At 39.1% G+C, this 23,829-nt stretch overlaps 1 protein-coding gene across 23 annotated transcripts in view; it reads right to left on the bottom strand.

Annotated features, from left to right (window-relative positions):
• Window positions 1-23,829, bottom strand: part of ABCA4 (ATP binding cassette subfamily A member 4) — an 82,974-nt gene that overhangs the window by 5,585 nt on the left and 53,560 nt on the right. For 16 of the 23 annotated variants that reach the window (XM_080602788.1, XM_080602785.1, XM_080602802.1 and 13 more), the window contains 25 exons: window positions 23,233-23,364; window positions 22,285-22,484; window positions 21,344-21,481; window positions 20,545-20,732; window positions 19,688-19,778; window positions 18,907-19,112; window positions 18,445-18,493; window positions 17,659-17,900; window positions 17,127-17,251; window positions 15,675-15,773; window positions 14,405-14,594; window positions 12,651-12,745; window positions 11,745-11,777; window positions 10,503-10,608; window positions 10,317-10,391; window positions 9,682-9,851; window positions 8,476-8,653; window positions 6,914-7,029; window positions 5,826-5,973; window positions 4,759-4,882; window positions 3,897-4,026; window positions 2,821-2,977; window positions 1,596-1,658; window positions 1,376-1,482; window positions 282-423 (listed from right to left, as the gene is read on the bottom strand). In XM_080602788.1, coding sequence (XP_080458914.1) covers window positions 282-423; window positions 1,376-1,482; window positions 1,596-1,658; window positions 2,821-2,977; window positions 3,897-4,026; window positions 4,759-4,882; window positions 5,826-5,973; window positions 6,914-7,029; window positions 8,476-8,653; window positions 9,682-9,851; window positions 10,317-10,391; window positions 10,503-10,608; window positions 11,745-11,777; window positions 12,651-12,745; window positions 14,405-14,594; window positions 15,675-15,773; window positions 17,127-17,251; window positions 17,659-17,900; window positions 18,445-18,493; window positions 18,907-19,112; window positions 19,688-19,778; window positions 20,545-20,732; window positions 21,344-21,481; window positions 22,285-22,484; window positions 23,233-23,364 — 3,304 coding nt within the window. Of the gene's footprint in view, window positions 1-281; window positions 424-1,375; window positions 1,483-1,595; window positions 1,659-2,820; window positions 2,978-3,896; window positions 4,027-4,758; window positions 4,883-4,912; window positions 5,721-5,825; window positions 5,974-6,913; window positions 7,030-8,475; window positions 8,654-9,681; window positions 9,852-10,316; window positions 10,392-10,502; window positions 10,609-11,744; window positions 11,778-12,650; window positions 12,746-14,404; window positions 14,595-15,674; window positions 15,774-17,126; window positions 17,252-17,658; window positions 17,901-18,444; window positions 18,494-18,906; window positions 19,113-19,687; window positions 19,779-20,544; window positions 20,733-21,343; window positions 21,482-22,284; window positions 22,485-23,232; window positions 23,365-23,829 lie in introns of those variants that run through there. The other 7 variants (XM_080602786.1, XM_080602806.1, XM_080602787.1 and 4 more) reach the window with 7 other exon arrangements.

Raw genomic sequence — 23,829 nt, 5'->3', positions numbered from 1 at the left:
CAAATAAAATAACAAAACAGTAACCATACCAATTCAGAGTCACAGCAGTTGCATCCTTAGCCTTCCAGAGTTGGCTCCACAGTTTTGCAAGTATCATTAATGCCTATGAACCTGGATTTGACTCTGCATTCTTGTACTGAACTCCAAATGACAAGAACCACTCCCAGGACTTCAACACAGAGAAAAGCAAGCCCACCTTGGAAACTTCGGACCTTGGCATGAGGTGAATCATCACAAACATTCACTGTAGCTATATACAAGTCAAAAGTGAGATGCTTTACCCTCTTGATTTCCTCTGCTGGAACCCCTCGCAGGCGTGCATATAAATACAGATGTTCTCGTCCTGTGAGCAGGTCATCAAGGGCATCAAACTGAGGACAGTATCCCATGTTTTGATGGACACTAGAAATGTCAGTCAATATACTGGAGAAACAAAGAAAAAAATCTTACACCTGTAACACTAGATTTAAGACAGAGATGGACAGTTTGAATAAAATCTTTCTTTTCTGGGGCAACTTTTCTAAGAGGAAAATGAATTCACCCCAGTACAAGAATCTACTGAAATGTTTGTACAGTGTAGCAAGGAATATATTCTCATCTAAGCCAGCTAAGCTCTGGTTAAGAGTGCAAATCCACTTCCTGTGTAAGTATAGGCCAACTTAAAGAAAAGTTCTCAATAGATCTTACTTTTTGCAAATGGTGTTTATTTTGAGATTTAAAAATTAGGAAATTTCATCTCAGATTGTGGTCACTGGGAACAGATATGCAAGATATGAAGCTAACAATGTTTGCTGGTAGTAGCAATGGGAGAAGATGAGAGAAGTACAGAATCACAGGATGACTGAGGTTGGAACGAACCTCTGGACATCGTCTTTGTCTGCCCACCCTGCTCAAGCAAGGTCAAATGCAGCAGGTTGCTCAGAATCCTGTCCTGGCAACAAAACAGCTATTTATTCAAGTCACATCAAAGAGTCAAACCCCAACTACACCTAAGGAACCAAGATGCACAACCTGGAACTAAACTGACATAAATATTGAATCATGATGTAGTGACGACTTGTTATGGCATTATGCCAGGCCTGTTTAAACAAAGCAGCTAAAAACAGACAGAGAAAAGTTCCAAAGCTCAAATCAAAATGCTCTCTTGGATATGTTATCTTACGTTTGGAAGCTCTTGCCATTAGATCTGATTGCCTAGTTGCACTGCTAGCATTAGTATAACTTACCCCCAAATTTTACAACGCAGTGTTAAAGGTGCTAGCATGGTCTCTCTCAGTCCCATAAAACTGGAAGGGAGCTACTGTGTCATTGAGACTAGGAGTCTATCATGGTAAATGAACTGTCTCAGTCTTGTTTGTTTGTTTAAGGTACTTACCTATTGCCAGCCACTACAGCATCTCCAGATGTCACATCAGTATCTCCAGTCAGCATTCTGAATGTTGTTGTTTTGCCAGCACCATTGACTCCCAAAAGACCAAAGCACTGAATTATAAAACGTATCACATTTTTTAGTATTTCCATCTTGTAAATCAACAAGGGCATGCAATTTGAACTGATCCATGGAATGAGTAATCTAGTGCTGTTGAACAACCTACCTCTCCAGGACGGATGCCAACACAGAGCCTGTCCACTGCTGGCTTGTGCCTACCTGCATAAATCTAAATTGACAGAAAAAAAATATTTCAGGACTTTTGCAGCAAAGAAAATTTTCTGATTTTTTTAGTTTAATGCTGTTGGAATGAGGCAATGGTAGAACCAAGACAAAAGTAAAAAATAAATAAAATTTTGGAAAGAAAGAGTAAGCATTCTACCGTCAGACATTTATTTACATTAAATACATTTGTAATAACCCCTAAAAATTCCAAGTTTCCTTCATGAATCTTTTACTTCATATCTTTAGTGCTAAGCAGCAGACCTGATGCTTTGCTGGGACAAAGTATCTCTGACATATCAAACAAAGTGGAACAATACAGCAAGATCTGGAGAATGATACTCCAGTTCTCTATTGAGATCCCAACAATGTGTGCTGAAGGGATGCAAGACACGGACTCCTGATGGCTCTTGAACAGGAGACCTTTATTGCCCTTTTTCACTACTACATATACTTTCCCTGTAGTCCCACGCGCTGTCCACGTGCCCGAATCTGTCATACAATTGGTTAGAGACCCTCAGACACGCGCCTCGAGCCAGACAGCAATTGGCCACTGCCCAAAGCTCATCTTTAACACTGTAGCCAATTTACTTTATCTCGACCTTGCTCAAGTTTTTGGTTCTACCGCTGTTTTCCTCATTATCTCTAATTCAGGGACGTGTGAAACAGCACAAAGCTCCCTGCAAATTCTTTTCCCACATGTGTGCAGCCTTTTTATTTTTGTAGCTCAGGCTTGCATGTGTTCTGATAGCAACAATTATATGCCTTCACTGTCTTGAAAGAAGATAAATTAGCAATAACTATAGCCCTAAATGTGAAAGGAACTAAATGGTGAACTTGAGACTGAAATTCACCTATGGAAAAACAGCAATGCAGAAGAAAAGACTAGCAGTAGAAATGGACAATCAATATATAAATCAAGTTGGATGATGTGAGGTAAAATACTTCAAGAAAAGGAGTGTGTATATGTGTGTGTGTGTTGGGGGTGGGAGGGGGTTCAATGTCCTTGCTGGATTTTCTGGTTTGTTTTCTAATAAAAGGAAATAGCCAAATCACATGTAAATCCCTGACTTCTAAAATGTTCATTATTTTCCAAGGCACAAGCTTGATTTTGAAAACAATACCATCTGAATCCACTGCTGAAATACATTCTACGAGAATCAACTTACACTGGGTTCATATATTTCATTCTTCTCAAATTGTACCTTGGTCAGTTCTTGTAATTCTAAGATATCTGTTTTTTTCCCTCCATTCATAATTCTTTTTCTTTCTTCTGCAACATCCTCATCTTCATCAATAACAGGTGATTTGGTAGTCTCAGCAAACCTGGAAAAAAACAGATGATTGAATGCAGAAACAATGAGTTGCCCTGAGCGCGGTTACAATAGCAGTGTGAAACAACAGTTACTCAATTGCCAAAACTGTGACTGGTTGTGACCAGTAAACTTGTGACATTGGCTGGAGCATTCCTGGGGTTGGGAGAATCCCTGACCTTTGAAAGTTAAGCTCTAAATACTGAAAAGAGATTAAATTGCTTGCTCAAACGAGCATGATGTTGCCAGTCACTGATAATGACAACCTGCCTCCAAGCGACAGCTTTCACTGTTTGGCAGCTCTTCAGTATCTACTGATAGTCCTTCTACCTATCTTTTGAGCAGATTTCCCTGTAAGACAGTATTTTCAGAATTACCAACTAGTAGTCTTGTTGGCAATCTCCAACAGCAATGAACAACCCACTCACACCTGGAAGGCAGCTGCTTTCATTGAAACAGAGAAGGGAAGCTTGAATAGTGCGCCCAGGCTGTGACTGTCCTATGCAATGGACTAGAATTCTAGTCTTGGGATGTCAGGCTAGTACTTCGTGCCATTACTTAGGAAACTACAAGCTTTCCAAGTCATTTTATCATCTCACCTAATGATGACACATATGATCTCACATAATGATCTCACATAATGATGACACCTAGTGTCCTAATCTACAAAATTTACACTGAAGTCCTAGTTCAAGAAAACTAATTTCTTCAATAAGCTATATAAATATATTCTTAAATCCCATGAAAACAATGCAGATAAAGAGACTAGCAACAAGTTAAGATGAAATAAGGTAAGTAAACAGAATAAAGCTATAAAAGCTGCTATAAATTCAGAGAAAAAGAAAGAAAAAAAAAAAAAACAGGAGCATACAGAACAATAAAGACGCTTGCCCTGTTAATGAAGGAATATTAATACAAGCTTTCAGACATACCATCTTGAGGAGAATAAACGGTGCTGCATAAGGAGATTCAGAATGAAGAATGCAACTCCTTGAACAGCCATGGCAGCCAGATTCTTTCCAACAAAGTCCCACTGGAAAGGATTGGAAACATGCTCCTCACCTATGGAGGGAGAGAGCATCAGAATGCAAGATCAAATACTGCTGAAAAAAACAGTGCACATCAGAACAAAAGGCGTAAGCGTAATGGTTTAGAATGAAAATCTTTATTTGATCATGACCAGGCAATGTCTGCCCTTTTCCATTGTATTATAAATACTGATTCTTAAGAAACTATACCCCAAGCTTAGCTGCTGCATGGGAGCAAAAATGAATATAAGCTCCCTGAATATGCTCTTATTTGGATTTCATAGCATGAAATTTGTATGGATTATATGAAAGACATTTTCTGGGGGAAAAAAAAAAGTTTTGCTTTATCACTATGCTTTTAACAAGAAGTTTGATAACAAAAACTGCCACATCCCAAGAACATGCATTTGAAGAACAGCCACTTTAATCATTAACATGAGGGCCACCAAAATATTCAAACGAAATGAAATTATATATCCTAGCTGTGATAATCTAGGGACTTCAGGACAAGTGATAAAAAGACACCACAGTCTGGCACTGAACAAATAGTTTAATTTCCAATACAGACCACTGGTCAGGCCCTAAAGTTCTGGCAGCTGTGATTCCTTCAGGGAGGCTGAGCTTTCATACTCATCTACCTGATCATGTGAAAGGGGAGGATTTTAGAAACAGACTCTAGTTTTCCAAAACAACCCTTTGAAACATCTCACCCAAGGTCAGACCAGGTAAAACTGATACACCTTGTTGGTTATTGGCTCTTACTTACCAAACCTGGCATAAACTTCACTCACAGCTTGGTTTATGGCCAAGTCAATGAGTCCACGGCCCAGGCAAAAGTGTGGGAAGACAATCAGCACATTTTTCAATGCTTTATTAAATTTTAGCAATGTCTATAAGGAACAGAAAGGACATCATAAGCAGTTGAAACAAGACAAAACAGCGAAATGAATGAAAAGTTATTTTTCATGTCAGAGAAACTGGACGTTCTATGTTTATCTGCAGCATGGCAGAATGCTGGCATACACTGCACCATCAAGGTGCTTGTGAAAAATTGTCACTGAGAAGAGAAATTAATCTTTGTAATGAAATATTTGTCTATGTAGCATAGGCAACATGCCGTTCTGGTGTCAGCTATTGCAAACAAGAACTGTGAACGAAGTAAGAGTACTTTGGTATTTTGGTACCTTTCTATCGTAATAGCTTTATTTATAGCTGGAATATTTCCATAATCAGGGCTGTCATAATTTTGAAAAATAACAGTGTCTGGGCATAACTACACAGCAGACTTTGGTGAAAGGTGGAGATACCCAACGCAGTGTAAGTACCTGCATCAGTCTAGCTGCACCACCACTGAATCCAGAGAAGGACAGTTATCTCTCTGGAGACACAATGTCTGCAATGGAGACATATTGTCAAAAGTAACAATACTGGCCTGCTGTCCCACAGACATTAAGTATTGTAAAGTTGGCCCTTGAAACCATGACTCCAATTGAATCAAGATCTGTTTTTTCCTTCCCACCAAACAACAATGCTTTTATCAGCACGGGGTGTCTTAAAACGTACTGTTGGTAATGATAGGTAATTGGATTGCAGTCAGCTCAACGTCATTCCTCGTGTATGTGGATGGTTGGAAGCCCAAGATACCAACAGCCCTGAAGTTTGCTTCTGTGGTTTATTCTGCTCACCTGTCCCTGCAGTAACACAGCAAGTTCTCCACTCACTTATTTACTGCCAGAATAATGGCAAGATAGAGAAAGACAGTTAGAGATGGCTATGCTTGGACATCCTTTTAACAGCTTTTTAAAACCAGGTCACAACAACAACATTACTTACTGGGTTATTTTCAAATAGCTCCAGGATGAATGTAATGGCACTGCTGTTGATCCCCACAAAGAGATTAATACAAGACAATGCAACATAAGCAGTGCTAGGGACACTGAAGAAAGAAGAAGCAGGGTACATCATGGGAATTACTGCCCATCTGCATGCAAAAGATAGAAATATTACAATACAAATTAAAGGTAGTCTGTCCAGAAAACATCTGTGGCCTCTTAGATTTGATTTGTGATATACATAGGACGATACAAAAAACTTTATTTCTTTTTTAACTCCAGAGAGAGATCTTTTTTTTTTTTTTTTCTACATTGTTTTCTCTAAATTAACTCCCACTACAAAGCTAGTAGGAATATTATTTTATATATAAAGACATGATAATTAATTGAGAGGAAGTGAATTCCAGTCACCCTTATAAAAGGCTATTTTGCCAACACAAATGTTCATTTGAAGAAAAAAAATATTTGTTGAAGACTCAATTCTCTTTGCCCTTGGGTAAAACGCTGAATAATATTTTAGTATTGGCTGTCAATGAGGCAAATAAATGACCATTAAAATCCTACACAATGTGCATATCATAAAGGAACGAGATGATGTATTAGATTTACGTGTCAAGGTAAATTAGACGATGTATTAGATTTATGTGTAGTGGGAGGGCTGCAGGGGTGGCCTCTGTGAGAAGAGTCCAGCAGCTGCCCCACGCTAGAGAAGAGCCAGTTCCAGCCAGCTCCAAAAGGGACCCAGCACTGGCCAAAGCCAAGCCAAGGAGTGACACTGGTTGTGCCTCTGTGAGAGTGTATTTATGAAAAATCTTCTGTGCAGTAGCAGGTGGGAGTGAGGTGTGATAAAATTTCAACATTAAATGGTGAAAATTTCTGTGAAGTAGCGACAAAAATCTTTACAGCATGTGGCTGGACAAAGAGTGTAAGTAACCTGAATTAGGAACAGAATACAGTTCTAACCTGCATTGTACCAACTTAGTTTTATTCTTTGAAGCTGGATTTCACTAAGCACCGAGCTCAACAATGTGAAATCATTTCCATGTGAAATACAGGGCTCCACATGCAGGAATGATCTTGAACACTCACCCATACAGAAGCAGCAAAGCAACAAGCACAGGGAGGTTAGTTGGAGAAGTGTATGCTTTCTTCTTGAATCCAGCAAATATAACCACAACCAGTCCAGCACTCACTGCATAATTCACCTGCCACATCACAAGGTGAAGATCAGTGTGTAAGATCAGAGAAGGGCTGCAAACCTATCTAGATCCTAAACATTATTCCCGAAGGATTTTGTACTGAGGAACACTGGAATTTATGAGCTAGACTAGTTACTCAAGTTTTTGACTCAATGGACTTCTGGCAGCATTTGACGTTTTTCTGAGGCGTCTTTCATCAGGCTGTTCATTAAAATTATAACATATTGTTGTTTCTTAGGTTATGGTTTGGAACTGATTGTTTCATGGTCCTGCTGGCAGGCTGCCCACAGAAAGAGGCAGTGAGTATACAAGGAAATGCAGTTTTTGGTGATACAAAGGTTATGTATAGGAAGGAGAAAGCTAGTTATTTGAGCCACATTACTGGAAGGAGGCCAAAGTGAACGCACAAGTGGACGCTTGGCCACTGCTCTGTTCAGTTTCTCTGTTCAGCATTAGTCGTGCAGGTCCACTGCAATGCACAGAGTTCCCCATGCAGAGTGAAAGGTGGCATTTCACAGAACTGCTAACCCCAGTTAATACCTTTGCACCATGCTGTCAAGGGCCATGGCCAAGCAGAATTCCTGGCAGTGAAGCAGTGAAGCTGATGGGAGGCTGCTGTGACCAGCAGGGTACAGGAACTCAGAGATCTGATTCTTTTCCCTCATTTAATATATTAATGTTTTGCTTTACCTTCTCATAAAAAAGCACCTTCCGAAACACGCAACGTTTGGGGCTTTTAAATTTTTTTATTTTTATTTTTTGAATTTTTTTTTCTACTCCATGTTCATGCTTTTCTTATCAAACAAGCCCTTGAGCCGGCATAACCACAAAACAAGATCCTTGCTGTGCTTCAACAAGGCAAATAATTTGTTTCTTCGTGACAGAGTGGCCTGAAGAGTAATGAGAGGATAGCTGAGCCTTGTCTAAGCAAGCCTGGACCTCTGCTCTAAATCCTTTTGGCATAACACAGTGAACATGATTCAGTGGCCTAAACAAATATATCCACATCATTTTAGACACCCTGGAGATTTTTTTCTGGCCTCCAGCTATTGTTCCAGCAGCCCATGAATCTCCCACTTAGCTATTTTGAATATCTTGACACTCATTAAGTTTCTTGTTGAGGGCAGGGTCACAGATGGTTGTAACTAGCTTCAGGCAACAGTGCTCTCCCCTGCTATGGCACATTTTACTTGATTACACATTCAGTTTTAAGGACTGGAAATCCTCAGATTACAACCCTCCCATTAGTTCAGCGCCGTGCACCTGACAATTTCTACATCTGACATTAGTTAGGAGAGGTCAGATCCTTAGCACATACTCTGAGAAAGAACTTCAAGAAATGAACACTTTGCGGTGCTCAGAATCACCTTCACTCAATTCACTGATCAGTCTCCAGTTAATGCAAACCCAGAAATAATTGCTGGCTATGAAATCAGACCAGAAGTTACTCACTATGTCCCACATGAAGTTAGTTAGCCAGTAGATAGCAGGGCTCACACCACTGACAAACTGGAGGTGTTTGGCTTTCGTCACACGTTCTTGAATAAGGTATAAAACAAAACTGGCTGGGATAAAGGACATGGCAAAAATCACACAGATGGCAATAAGAGCATCCACTGAAGTGGTCAGCCTGCAACAAAGCACAAGAAAAGACTGTGAGCAACGGAATGGATGCAACACAGCACTATGTTAGCATTTGGGAAAGCTGAAAACTGAAATGTTAAGATCTAGAAGTAGCAAGGTTATTTTGTAAGTAGAAGACTTTTCCAATTTCAAAGTGCGCTAATGTATCTTGCTATATCACACTGGACAGCAGCTAACAAATGTGGCTGTTGATGGCACCATTCAGGTTTTTTTTTTTTTTTTTTTTATAATTTCCTTCATTCTCTGGAACAGTTCAGCTCCTATCTCAGTTTGACAGCCTTTTCTGGATGGTGTGTCGCAAAGTAGATATTAAGGCACATCAGTAGAAATGGTCTGGGAGCTGGGAGAAAAGGTACTCAAAAAGGCAAGTTGCGAAGTGAGATGAAGCACAGACCTTGACTCTGTGCTAAGGCAAAAGCTTCCAGTTTCACTGACTTCTAAACTTAGTAGAAGACATGAGTGGGAAGCCATGCCTTCTTATGAGTGTCTTTTTCAAGAAGTTATGGCTTTGAAGTTCAGGAATACATCAACCCTACTACATGCCGTTGAAAATCTACCTGTATGTTGTCCTTGACACCAAGACAGAGGTTTTCGACTATTGCCTACTTGTAGTTACTTACGAACAATTTCTGATGCCTTTTTTGATTATGATCTCTGTGTCAGTTCACAAGTAGATCTATTGGCTTTGGAGCATGAACAAAGATTTCAGAATTTGACCTTTATCCTTTGGAATCAACAGAAGCATGTAACCAGGTATAACCAATGGTCATGGCTACTACATAGGAACAGGAATGAATACTTACAGGATTATGAGACAGAAAAAAATGGATTGTGCATCTAAGTCTTGATTAGAGTAAGACTTCAAGGAAAGGCCTCCATGTTCTATCATCTGAACTATTTCATATATTTATTATATTTTTTCATATATTTTTAATATTTTCATATACCATTGGATGTGGTAAACTGCCAGGAGAGGGTAGGTAAAAGTCAGTGGCAAAACACAGGCAGACTTACACAGTGATTTCAGAGAGTTGCTCCTTAGTGAGGTTCAGAGGATGGTTTACAACAGTGATCCCATACTCCTCAGGAGCTTGGCCAGTCCGCAGGTTAGCTCTAAGGATTGCATTATTGGCTACATTTAGGAAACTAACCATAGCATGCCAGCCTTTATTGTTAAACCACACCTAAAAGAGTCAGAAAGCATAGATTCATTTAAGAAGCTTTCACTAATAACCCTGAGCTGCAGGAGAAAACTTGGCTGCATTTTATCCACTTTGGTGGGCACTCTCAACAGGAAAGAATCCAGCACCAAGAATTTGTAAGCACAGTCCAGCAGGAGGAGCTCACATACTGTGCTTTTAAAGGGTTGGGCAACCATTGTAAAGGGATTTTGAAGACATTTTAAAATTTAGCAGAATGTGTCTTACTCAAAAGTATTTAGGGCAGCAAGAAGTACTAAGAACATGAGTAAAAAAAAAAACTAACATTAAAAATAACTTTGCATTAACATTGTATCCAGTGTTATTTATAATAAATATAGTATTTCAGCTCTTTTTGCATCTGAGAATGCCACTAGTAATATTCTCACTATTTGAACTCTATCTCAAAACACACCCAAAGTAAATTTTCAGACAATTTCCAGCAAATACCTTAACATTATCTTCAGTTTCCATGTATTTAAGGAAATTAGAAAATTCTTTAGCAGCAGCCAGTGAAGTTTGTCCCTAAAATAAAAAAGAAAAGGATAAAGATCAGCTGTCTGGGAGAATTCCAGTGCTGCAGATTTTCAGCTGTGTAACAATTCTTCAGTAAAGAGATGAAAAAATCTTGCTTACTCCTGTCACGTTCATCATTCGGCACAAATCACTGAAAAAACTGACAACTTCATCTCCAGAAACATGAAGGACAGGGAGCTTTCCTCCTATAGAGATTCCTCCATATCTAACAAAGAGAACAGTATTATTAGCCACTTGTATCACAGACCCTCTGTACAGTGATGTAAATACTAAAAACTCCCTTAATATACGTTTAAATTACATACATGGTATAATTTATCTATAATAATCTCCACTCTTTTTCTAACAAGTTCTATTAGGTCTTTATATTAATTTATGAGGGGTTCATGCCAGGATCCTGAGAAAATTACATAGAATACTTGGAGAAAACAGCCATTTCTACAATTCAAAATCTTTAGATCGAGATAATTGACATAGAACTGTTTGGACAACATGGAGGACTGAGGATATCATGGACCTCCGTTAAAATTTCAGCTGCCCTGAGTGGAGCTGGTGGAGCAGGTATTCAGCAGTGCTGGTGCCAGCCAATACGCCATAATAACAAATACTATTGAATGACATGAACCTAAGTCTAATCCCATAGAAAGTAATGTTTGCAAACGACCAAGGAGATATTCCCTGAAGGAAGCCAGTCATCTAGCTGCCACTCTTGAAATTAATTCCTCTATTGATGAAAAACACAAGTATTTTCTTCAAGCTAATATGTCATCTTTCTAAGTTTAGTATCTGCGCGTGTAGACATCACATTGGGGTTAGATGTCCCCATGCAAGCATGAAGCAAATAGTGGAATCTGTTTTGTAATTACTGCATGTATTCAGAGTGGGGACAAGGAGTTGCAGTTGCTATCCCCATGTATATGGTAGATCGATGCCTAGTTTACATCTTCCCCAGGTGTTTTTTTTTGGAGGGATCATATTTTTTTCTGCTGCTCTTTCAAAGAGCTGCATCAGAGCACTAAATAGAGCACAGTGTAGAGCTGCATTTAACTTTCTATCACTCAGATCCTGTTAGTCAAACTCGTGTAGATAATAAAATTGTTATAGTTCCATTGTATGTCTCTTGCCTTCACCCTTCTGGGGGTAGTCCAAACAAATATAATCCCTTGTCTTTATAAAACCTTGCTGACCCACAACCTATTTCACACTGCAGTCATCTCTTTGTTCTATGCTATCTGCCACAATTCCTCTTGTCCATTCAGAGAAACATTGTGAGGCCCCATGGTTAAACAGAAATTCATTGTTCCTTTATTTACCACCACAGTCTGTGAAATGGTTTCTTACCTTTGCTCATTGACCCAGTATTTGCTCTTCAAGCTGAAAAAGACAAAGAGAATCCTGTCTCTTAATGCACTGAACCACAGTCAATGGTACTGTCAGACTTAGATGGAAATTAAAGGTGAATTCCTATGCTTTGCAGATCTTTAGTTTCCACAGGTAGCTTTTTAATTTTTTTTTAAAATTTTTTTATTTTCTCACATGATTCATCTCCAGCTTGTACAGAGATAAGGAAAATTTCTAAGGTCACACATACTGGCTCTATCCTAAATCCATAACAAACTGATTTTAAAATATGCATCTGAAGCAATTTTGACGTCCTGAGAGGAATCAGTTAAATGTAAAATGTAGCCAGCAAATAGCTGATATAATGGGAATATCAAGAACTGTGCTGGGAACGGAAAAGGTAGCAAGGCCCAAATCAGAAATAACAGGCTATGGACACTGCACAGCTAATGAACATGCACGACACTCAGACAAGCCCAGGAGCTAACAGTAGGATAGATGCATCTATGCAACATTGTCCTTTGGCCCTTTAGTGTTTCTGGGAAGCAAGTTATAATTAACTCAGGCGGATGGTCATGTTGGTGTGGCTACAGTTCTTCAGTGACACAAACTAGTATCTTTGCAGTTCACTGGTTTTTTCACCATTGACACCGTTACTGCTAACACAGCATGCCATTGACATCGAAACTTAGCTCTATCAATAAAGGAGAACCCGATTATACAAATAGGTAGAATAAAAACAATTTAACTCCCTTAAAATAAATATCTCCTATGCTTAAATCAGGAATATGGACATGATGCTCAAGTCTACCCAATACCGTGACAAATCAGGTATTATGCTGTTAAATGAGAATTTCATGGACAGATACGAAATGTCATGTGAAAAATAGAGTGGTTTGTGCCTACCTTCCTTTTATCAAAACGGGATATGTTTTCACCAGAAAATCTGAGATATTTCTGTGGGTCAGATCTTGAAGAATTTCTGTGCTGTGCTGCACTCTCTGTGAAGAAAGGAAAATCCAATCAGTCACAGTAAACTTTAGAGTCTCTACACCTATTGTTTGTCAGTAAAACAACAGTAAAAGTGGCTTCAGTTCAGGGCAATTGCTCAGGTTAATAGTATCACTGAAACCAGAGTGGGTTTTTCATTTTCTAGCCCAAATGTCTTTACTGAGGTTTCAGAAGAAATAATAAAATCACAGAAATTTGCAATGCCTGGTACAAAACAGTTGCAGTTCACTCTGAAACTTGGCCTGAGTTATTTGCAAAGGCCAAGGTTGCTCAAGGTTTTTTCTTCACTATAAAAGAAGGAGACTTTTCAAATAAATTGAAGGCCTAGAGAAGATAAGGTGTTCACTTTGTCCCATGTTGTAGCAAGTTGAAATAAAAATTATGTGTACAAACCTTTACTCACCTTTACTAGCATGTTAGATACACTGAACAAAAATTATTCTTTTTTTTGGTAATGAAAATGAAGTTATCAAAAATCTCAAACATGTTGAGTTCATCCTAGGGTGGAACATGCTTATAAAGGTTTCAGAGTGCAAAGCTTGCAAACTGAAAATGAGCTACTATATAGAAAACAAGACTAATGAACTTTCCAGAAGTTCCTACATTTGTCCACAGAGAGGTAATACTGGATGACACAGAGTGTCTGTCTTTATTCTAGATAATTAACAGGAAGATTGCATCCTCCTAGTGCCTTCATAAATGAGGTATTCATCTTTAAACATACTTCTCAGTTATTTACATACTGTTGCTTCCCTGAAGACTGAAATATAAACTGTATCTTCATGACAAGTTAAACAAAATAATCATATCTTGCAAAATAATTTGGATGATATGTTATTATAATAAATAAATCTCCCTTAGAGGACTAGAATACACACAAGCAACAAAAACTAATTTTGCATCCTACTTGGATTGGAAGCTTTAGATAAAATTTTCCTCACAAATATACTAGTACACAATTAGGAAAATTCAACTTTGGGTGTCCTTTGGACATGGATTACACGGAAATCAGAAATAACTTTGGATGCTGTTAATAAGATTATGATATAACTTCATAATATAATTCTGCTTTGTTGTTTTGTTAATAGTGACAGCAAAACCAAAGCAAACAATCAGTATTTTTAAGAGTCCATGTCATGGATTTGGATTCAGAAATCAATTAACTTTGTACCATTAGTGTAAAAACTGTATTTTACTAAGTCATTTTTGCTAATGTGTGCAAGCCTGGCAAACAGGAACATTGAAGCTGAGCAGTGTGCATGACGAGGCAGTAAATCAGTGAGCTACTACTCTGAGAGTTGCTGCAGTTCTGTTTTCTTTAAATTGTTAGAAAAGCATGTAAAAAATGTAAATAATAACAGGCTATAATTTTCTCTTCCTCTTCAAGTGAGCAAACACATTTTATAAAGGACACAACTAAGATTATTCATTAATCAGACCAGGTGTGAACATAGATCTCATCTCCTCTCTTTACAGCATCAATTGTTATTAAATTACTCATCTTCATGCACATACACACAAACATTCATTTTTTCTAGCTTAGTACTTTCTTTCTAGAAGAACAGCCAAAAGAAATGTATACACTAATCCCTTTTCCAGCTCTCACCATGAAACTTTTTCTACAAAGATCCACAGCACAGGGACACTACCTGTGGTGGTGGGAGGCCTCCTGCTCCTGGGGGGCATTCTGGCAGCATGGTGAGTTTCTTGCGAGTGCTGCACTTGCAGGAAGGTGAAGGATTTTCGGAGCTCCACTTTTGGCTCAGCAGGAGGCTACTTAGATCAGGATGAACAGCAGGGGTATTCCAGGCAGTTGGCGTATTATTGCATGGGTGGTTCCTGTGTAGAGGAAGAGTGGTTTAGCTATTCAGAGATACAGTTTATAAGAGCTCACAAATCCAGAAAATCACAGTGGTTTCACCAGACACCCTCCTCTCACCCCTTATCCTGTGACTTCTGAGTAATAACAACACTTTGGGGTACTTGATAAACATAAGTAAGTACTCCAAAGTAGTTACATGAGTAAGTATCATCTCCCCCCCAAACCTGTCCCAAATTTACTGTCTTCAGCTTACAGATAGGGAACTGAAGGAACAAATGAACTGTGTTTGACCCATTAGTACAGGTAAAAAACATAGTGAGGAGATACCTTTGCAAGGAGACTATCCTTCTCCTTGCTTCTTACTCATGGCATCTTCTCTCTCTTTTTTTTTTCGTTGTTGTTTATTTATTTATTTGAAGTTTTCTCCTGGTTCCTGCTGCACCAGGTAGAGTGCAGAAAGGAGAAGAGCAAGAGGAAAACCGCCAGAAGAATCAAGCTGCTGGTTCTCTCATGGCCGAGAGAAAGGTGAGAGAAAAGGAATGGCAAAGCACAGCATGATAGGGATAAATGACTCCAAAGCACGACTCATAGGCAGAGGAAGTGGGCAACAGATGTTAAATTAAGAGTTCTACCAATGTTATCCTCACTTCAGAGTGAGAATAACTTTGAATCATAGAGACTGCCCTGTTGCTACTTCATCATCCAAGCAACTGATGAAGCTGTTGCTTCCAAACACACTAGTGGGAACACGAGGAACCTGAGGGGACTCACATGTGGAAAGTACCAGGGAAGCTGTGAAGATCTGGGTCTGATTACACTGCCTTACTCACACATTTCCTGGTAGCTTAATTCCTAATACAAGGCTACATGAGCTGTCTTCCAGCTATTCACATCTAGCACTGTGACTGATTCGTAATCCAGGGGATTTTTTTGCTGTATGTTATTTTTGACCCAATATGAGATATTCTTGCCAACAACCAATCTGAAGCATTGGCTCTAGCAAAAAGTGAAGCCAATTCATTCTTTTTCCACTACTCAGGTTCTACCAGTAATATCCTAGTAGAGTCTGGTTCAACAGACATTAGCAGGCAACTTACGGAAGGGGCTGATTCTTCAAACAGCGATTTCCAAATCCGGGTTTATTCAAGAAAGCATCAGTAAGGGAGACCATCTGCTCGCTGCCAGGACGCTCATTGCTAAGGGAATAGGATAAGACTTTCTCTATAAAAAAAATCAAATTATTGCACTAGAATACACATAAGCAACTGGTGAAGGACACCCATATGGCAGAACTAACTGCCCCCTCTGTATGCTGATAATTAAATTATTTCGTTAAGGAAAGGCACGAAAAGAAATTCAAACAAAGTAAAACCAATAGAACCTTCCAAGATGGTTAACAGGCTAAAGCAATGGCCCTTTTCTCCTAATATTAAATTACGACTTCTCACATGCTCTTATGGCAATATTCTTCAAACAGGCTTGAATATGTATTTCTACCCTCTCAGCCCTGTCACACACAGTAATTAGAAGATGAAAAATGTTCATCTATTCAAATACTCTATGTTTTACATTTGCTGAGGCTAAAGAGACAATGTAGCTAATAGTAATGAAGTGTCTACAATTAATAGCCTAATAACACTAGACTACTGAATATTGCTATTGCCGTTTTAAAAATATGAATATTAAATGTTGCTTTACACACTACTATGTGTAAATTACATTAAAATTTTGTGCAAATTTTCAATATAAAACTCAGAGGAAATGCTTCAAAATTATTACTGCCATCAGTTTTGTTGCTTTGTGCTAGCTACAGTCTCATCTAAGACTTACATATTGTTTCTAAATTTCCTCTGTATTGCACATATTTGGACTTGGTGCAAAAGTTCAGCTGTGGAATGGATGCAAGTGAGGGTGAAGCAAGTGCCCTGAAGAGCACAGAGGAATTGTGCAGTGACCTGAAGAGAACAGAACTGAAGCTTCTATGAAGAATGAAAGGAGACAAAGTGCTAGCAGACTGAAAAAAAATAAATCCAGCCAAAGGATGAAGCATGGGGAGAAACTGCTAAGCAGCAGCATTAACAAAACCTAAGAGTCTCTGCTTTTGTCTTGTTTCCATAACTTTACAATTACTGTGCCAACTATAAATAAACCTACCACAGGTCAGCAGATAGGTTTGAATCTTGTTCTGTAAGATTATGAATAAAGGCATGCAATGGCATGCCAGAGACAGATTTCTTACTGTACTGTATCTCCTGTTAGGATATGTAACTTTTTAGGTGCTGAGGTCATGAATTCAGGTAGGAAAAAGGAGAAGAGTACCAAAGACAACAATGTATTTGAGGACTACTGGTTAGACATACTACTAGCTGTATTCCCCCACATGCACCAACTTCACGCTATTTGATGTATGCTGATTCAGTGGAATTACTACCTTTTTATACTACACAGACTGAGGATAGCCCAGTAAGTCAGAGCCCCATGATCCTAAATGCTAGGGAGAAAAGTGTGTCTATATGACAGATGTACTTTTATTTATTTATTCCTCTTACCTGAAGAAAGTAAACTGTTGTCCATAGATCCAAGGGTGTAAGGTTAAGGCAGGATATTCTCCAAATGGAGGAATAATGACTGTAAGCATTAAAGACAGCAACACAAAACTAGCAGGGAGAACAACCTGCAGGGGACATGAAAACACCACACTAAGACATATGCTGCAGAGTGACACTGTACGCAGCTTGTAACATACATAAATGAAGGAGGGACAGTAGGAGAACAGAGATCTGGTTTAGCTCCCAACCATCAACTATTTAACTTCTAATGCCAGTTAAGACTGGTTGTCACAGAACTGTACTGTGTTAAAAAGAAAATGCTGGGCTAGTAGTGATTGAATCCTGAATTTGGTGAGAATGACAGATTACAGGCAGAAAGAGAGACAGAACAGCTGGAACCATAGATTAGAAAAGCGAGGGACCTGTTCCCTATTTGCAGCACCTCTGTTGCTTTGCATGGAGACATTACCAGGAAAGACAGTGTTGAGAACATTATGGGAAAGAGTCAAGGACACCAACAGTGAGTCAATACCTGGGCTAGGAAGTCCTTGTGGCTGCGGGAGGCATGGTGGAACCGTTTGATGAACAGTGCTTTGATCTGCTGACGTACAAGCTGAAAACCTTTATACTGCCGGGACCCTTTGCCTTCATTTTGATCTCCTGCTATGCCTACTGGCAGTTGAGAAGTGTCATTGGTTTCCAGTGGGGTTTGTTCAGCTGTTTTGTTCTCAGTAGAAATTTTGCCACAAGTAGAACCATTTGCTTGATTGTCTCCTAGGTTAAAAATTGCAATTAATAATAGGAATTACCCTGATGAAGAGGGGCAGAGAAGACACTTTATTCTCCATACCTGAAGACAGCACAAATATTTTACTGAGCTCAAAATTTGATCAAAAGTATGTATCATATCACCAGATTGCTTTAATTATAATTGTTACAGTGTGGCTGTATCCAGTAGCATCACATAGATTATACACTTACTCAGCAGGATGAACTAGTTAATCATGTAGATAGTTTATGGACTTCTAGGCAACACAATACTTCTTATAAAAACCACTGACATCTGGGGGATGGACACTACATCTTTATTTACACAGTTATGGACCTGATCCAATCAAAATAAAAGTATTTCTGCTGACTTCATCTGGTTTCTCAGATATCATGTCAGGCACTAAAATCAGGTATTTACTGACTAAAATGTATTTTGATGAGAATACCATACATAGACCAAAAATTCTGAGGCTCTTCTTTACTTGGCATTCAGAATATAGAACTGTCCCAAGAAAAGTTTATCAAATACCGATTCATGGATTTATACCTGCTTTTTGCATTTCAGGGCTAGCTTCTGCTGTGACCTTTAGGAAAACCTGTCAGAGACAAGCACATCCGGTAAAGAATAGAACATTAACCTGACCTCAGAAACACTATATACTATCCTTTAATGCAACAGAAAAAGATTTCGATACCTTTTCAGTACTCTTGTTTACTACACAGTCTGAGGTCTCTTATGAAATATCTCAGAAAATAAAGAGATGATCCAACTTAGATACAGAGAGAGAGATTTCTGGCTAATGAGTCATGCTCCACAAGGCTAACACACAGTCAGATTTGAGGCCTTTCTCTATGCCCATTCCAATGATTTTCTGAGTGTGCCACACCAAATGTGACTGGGTTTCAAGGGAGATGTAGGAATTAGTAAGGTTACATGCTTAAGAGAAGGAACAGTCTCAGAAAACATTTTGGGGACTGATGGTAGGACCAGCAAATATTTTGTTGTTACCTCTTCAAGTGGAGTGTCTGAAACTCCAAAACTGCTAAGTCCCAGGTCATCCAATGTTTCCTCCAGTTCTCTGAAGAGACTGGCATAAGATCGCTGTTTAAAGTGCTTACTGGGCAACAGGTAAATAAGTTCTTGACCAATGCTTTCAATTAATTTTGCTTCTGGGACATGATGATGAATTACTTCTGCTAGCTCATTCAGATCTCCTGTGAAAAGTCAAAACGGTGTTCCAAGAATGAATATTTCACCATGCTAAGCATGATTTCAAAAGCTGTTGTTTGTACTATACGAAAGGGGACTGTTCTATTACGCAACTTAAAGATATCTCAGTTAACCTGTAATAGACTGGGCCATGTTACTAATTACGCTTCTGGAACAAGGTAGCAGGAAACTATTTCAGGTCTGTTAATAAAGCACAATAAAATCTTCAGGAATATCTACTTAATTTCTTCTTTGACATAGAAAGCCAAAATAACTTGTTCTGAGAAAACCAGTTTCCTTTGCTCTACATGTGCTTCAGTTTTCATTACCAAATTGTACATTTTGGTGCAGAGTTGTTGAAAATTCACAGTAGACTTCCAAAGCACACTGAGACCACACATATATCAAACAGGGGCAATGGTATACAGAAGTGTGAAGAAACTTTATTCATTTTACAATCCAATGCAGTTAGACAAGTGCTGGAAAAGTGGACCTCAGCAGCAGTGATCTGTAAGGTGAGACTGCAGTACAACAGGAGACACAGCCACATGCTGGAATGCTGAACCATTCCACTTCTTACCATCCAGTTCCTGCACTTGAGTTCCTTCTTTGTCCCTGCGTGCACAGCTGGAGCAGGAGCAGGAGCACTGAGATCCACAGCTACAAAATGACTGGCATGGACAAGCAACAGATACAAAGATGAAAGTGCTTCAGATACATGCAAAACAGTACATAAAGGCTGTCAGCCTTTGAACACTTTGAGTCAGTGAAAAATACATCATATCTGAAGCATCTGGAACATATTGCACTGAAGGTCATCTGAGGACTGGATTAAGTAAAACAGACAACACAAATTCTCCTACACAAACCATATTTGTCAGTTCTAAATTACATGCAAATACCTGGGGAAATGCGATCAGCAGTGGCCATAAGTATACAGATCACGTTGGTACTAAGGCTGAAAGTGCTTCCTACAGTAGAAACAATCCAGAACCATACTTCTCAAGCTGTGGAATGCTGCTTTAGCTATGGATTAAATTTAGACTCATCTGGCATTTGAGCTAGGTACTAGAGAGCACCATGTTTACAAGTATACTGCAAAGGAGGCATCAGAAAGATTGGTATATGCACAAAGGCAACTTGACAGGTAAAGGTTTTGATAGACATAACTGAGGAAAGTGAATTATAGACCACTGAAGACTTCATGTCAAATTACTATTTTCACTTGTCCTGCTGAACATATATTTATAAAATCAGAGATTTTTACAGAGATCCTCATGCAGCCATGTAATTTCATGAAGTGTTATCAAATTCTGTCATTGTTTTCTCCATTTTGAAGTCAGTTTTGTACAAAGCCTCAAGCAGCGCTTGATTGCTTTCTACCTTGGCACGCATATGTATTGTTCAGATTACATGAGGAGGGAAGCACATACTTACTGCATTCCTTACAATTCTGGTGTTTTTCATCTTGCGAACAAGAGTGAGATAGAAGCCAGATCCAAAGCAGTTCTTAAGGAATACAGGGGAGCCTGAGCAGAAGAGTTTTCCGTGGGATATGATAGCTATCCTATCTCCAAGAATGTCTGCCTCATCCATGTGATGGGTTGAGAGGATGATGGTTCTGCCTAGAAGGAAAAAGAAAGAACATTTAAGGGACGACCTCTCTCAGGAACTCAAAACAGCACATAGTTTTTGGCAATTAATGCAGGGTTTTCTCTGCACCAGGGCCAGCACTCAGTTTGCTGCATCCATAATCGTCTGCTCAAAGAATCTTGTTTGCATATATCCCTAGCATGCAAACTTTCCAGTACCTAAAGGGGGCCTACAGTAAAGCTGGGGAGGGACTCTTTATCAGGGAGTATAGTGATAGGACAAGGGGGAATGGCTTTAAACCAAAAAAAGGGTAGATTTAGATTGGATCTCAGGAAGAAATTCTTTACTATGAGGGTGGTGAAGCACTGGAACAGGTTTCCCAGAGAAGCTGTGGATGCCCCATCCCTGGAAGTGTTTAAGGCCAGGTTGGATGGGGCTTTGAGCAAGCTGGTCTGGTGGGAGGCATCCCTGCCCATGGCAGGGGGGTTGGAATTAGATGGTCTTTAAGGTCCCTTCCAAACCAAACCATTCTATGATAAAACAGTTTACACAGCAGGCACATGTTATATCTATTGCAGGCTTAAAAAAAAAAACCAAAAACAAACAAAAAAAACCCCACAGTTTAAACCCTCAAACCTGTTACCTGAGCGATACTTCAGCAGAAGATCCCAGATAGATCGCCTGGAATATGGATCAACTCCAGAAGTGGGCTCATCCAAAACTACCACTTTTGCTTCACCAACAAAAGCAATGGCAACAGAGAGTTTTCTTTGCATTCCACCTACCAGAAGATGGAGACACCCAGGAGTCTGAGATGAATCATGCACGTGGTAGGGATGTAATTAACACAGTTTTTCAGGGTAGAGAGAGACAAACTGATACAAGTAAAACAAAACCCATCCTCAAACAAATTTCTGCAATGTTGGATCCATAGTCACATATTTCTTCTGAAGTTCAAAACAACTCATTAATTATTATATATATATATATATATATACATATATATAATTCATTTACTTATTTTAGAATTTTTCATTTCCGTGTTACATTTTCCGGTTCTGACCTAAAGAAAAAGCATGAAGATCTGAGATTTTTCATATTTTTGTGTGAAATCGGCCAACTTTTACAGCTGCAATCAAGACAAAAGTGTAAGAACTCCTGACTCTGTATTCAATTCAGCTTTTGAACCTGAAATTGAAATATGTTCAAATACACTGCATGCATTTTTTAACCTTTAGAATTAAAGAAGTTGCCCCTACCAAATAATGCAGTATTCTAGAGTACTGACACAAACAGGGGACCAGCATGGTGGTATAATATTTAATTTGCCTTGAAATTATGTAGACTTTTTTGTTGTTACGCTGATGGATATATTTTTATATATTCGTTTTAAACCAGCAACTTTTAAGTATATTTGAATTTGTCACATTTATAAGAAGCACAAGCTTCAGGGACAGATTTTGCCAGTTTTTTGTGCAGTCCCATTAAGCAATCTTTTTAAGAGTAAAGACCTCCCTAGTGCAGAGTGATTTGGCAAAATACAGCCTCAGACAATGGAACTAAAAAAATACTTGAGTTCTTCACCCACAGATGAAGAAAAGGCAGCAGAAAAAAAAACAACTCTTAGAACAATCTCGTGGGCACCTGACAAATTCTGAGCCTCTTCATTCCTTTTATGGGTGAGGCCCATGTCTTCTAGCATCGTTTCCAGCTCTTGTTCAGCTTCATCCCTGGATCTCCCTTTCAGTTGGGAATAAAACAATATGTGTTCTGCTACAGTAAGGCTGTGAAATCAGATAGAAAGGCATCAAGGCAATTTAAATGAATTAGCACAATTTTTCCAAACAACAATAAATTTGCTCTAGGTTTATCTTGCTGAAAGAAGAGGGCCTACTTTACCCTAAACTTGGACCACAGATATTGTTTGGTATCAACACACTTCACTCAGCTGTCACAGGATCTTCCTTTGCCTTTTCAAATCAGAAACTGCTACTAAAGGAACAGGCATAACAGACATCAAGCTACCTGTTTACGGGAATAAAACAGGTACTGATGTGGCAACAGCATCGAGGAAGAAAGACTACTGTTGGTATGACTACCAACTGATGGCAGTAAATCTGGAAATCATCTGAGAAGGTAGTCAACTGTCAAGTGGTAGGGCACAATGGGCATAAAAATATCCTGCTACTGCAGTGTCAGATCAGATTTTTCTGCTTTAGGAAAAAAAAAAGTGGCTTACATTATAGTGCATGAAATCCCAGGCTGAACTCCTGCCAACCCACACTACAACATAAAATGCCAATACAAAGAACACTGTCATCTTCCTTGGAAACTTGTTTGTTCCCAGATAAATGATGCCAGAGAAATCTACTGAGGACATACAACAGCTATATTATAGGAGTGTTAAGAGTTGGAGAAGTACCTCTGCGATACAGAGGTACACTGAGAGCAGAGCAAGAGAAACAACACAGGCTTTGGGGATGGGACAAGAATGCATGCTTGTTCTTAAAGCTAGTATGGAACAATACTTACTGATTGAATAGGATGTTGTACTGAGGGCACATGCCTAATCGTTGCCGAATGGAGTCCGTGTGAGTTTGAATATCCAGGCCACCAATCAGCACAGTTCCAGAGGTGGGTGGGAAGAGGCCTGTCAGTATTGACCTATGAAAATAAAATGAGGGAATTCCCACTCACCCATCTTTCTGTGCCAGATTAGGAACACACCTTACATGATTCCACTAGATGGAGCATGATGACTTCTTACTATGGCCTCGATGAAACAATCCTAATGAAAAGCATACATACGCATATTCTTGCACACTGCAGTGAGAATCTTGTGGCTCTGCTAATGTTTAAAACTTCTGATAAACCTGCCTGTATGGTTTTGGCCTGCAAACAGAAAACTGTTTCTGTCAGCTACGCTGTTTCAGAGGAGTTTGTTAAGTGTGTTACGCTACTCCTGTGTACAAACTGGTCTAAAATGAAGCTCAGTAGGACCAATAGTGCTTTAAGGTCTCTAGCCATGCTGACTGGCTCATACCTAACCTTTATTTTCTGTAAAATGGAAGGGGGGCAGAGCATTGGGTTGCAAATGGATAGGATAATGGATTTCTCAGTTCTGAAAAT

The sequence above is a fragment of the Anser brachyrhynchus genome (genome assembly GCF_964034855.1).
Source record: "Anser brachyrhynchus genome assembly, chromosome: 8".
Taxonomy (NCBI): domain Eukaryota; kingdom Metazoa; phylum Chordata; class Aves; order Anseriformes; family Anatidae; genus Anser; species Anser brachyrhynchus.
Note: the sequence above shows the minus strand (reverse complement) of the source record. Positions and strands in the feature narration are given on the sequence as shown.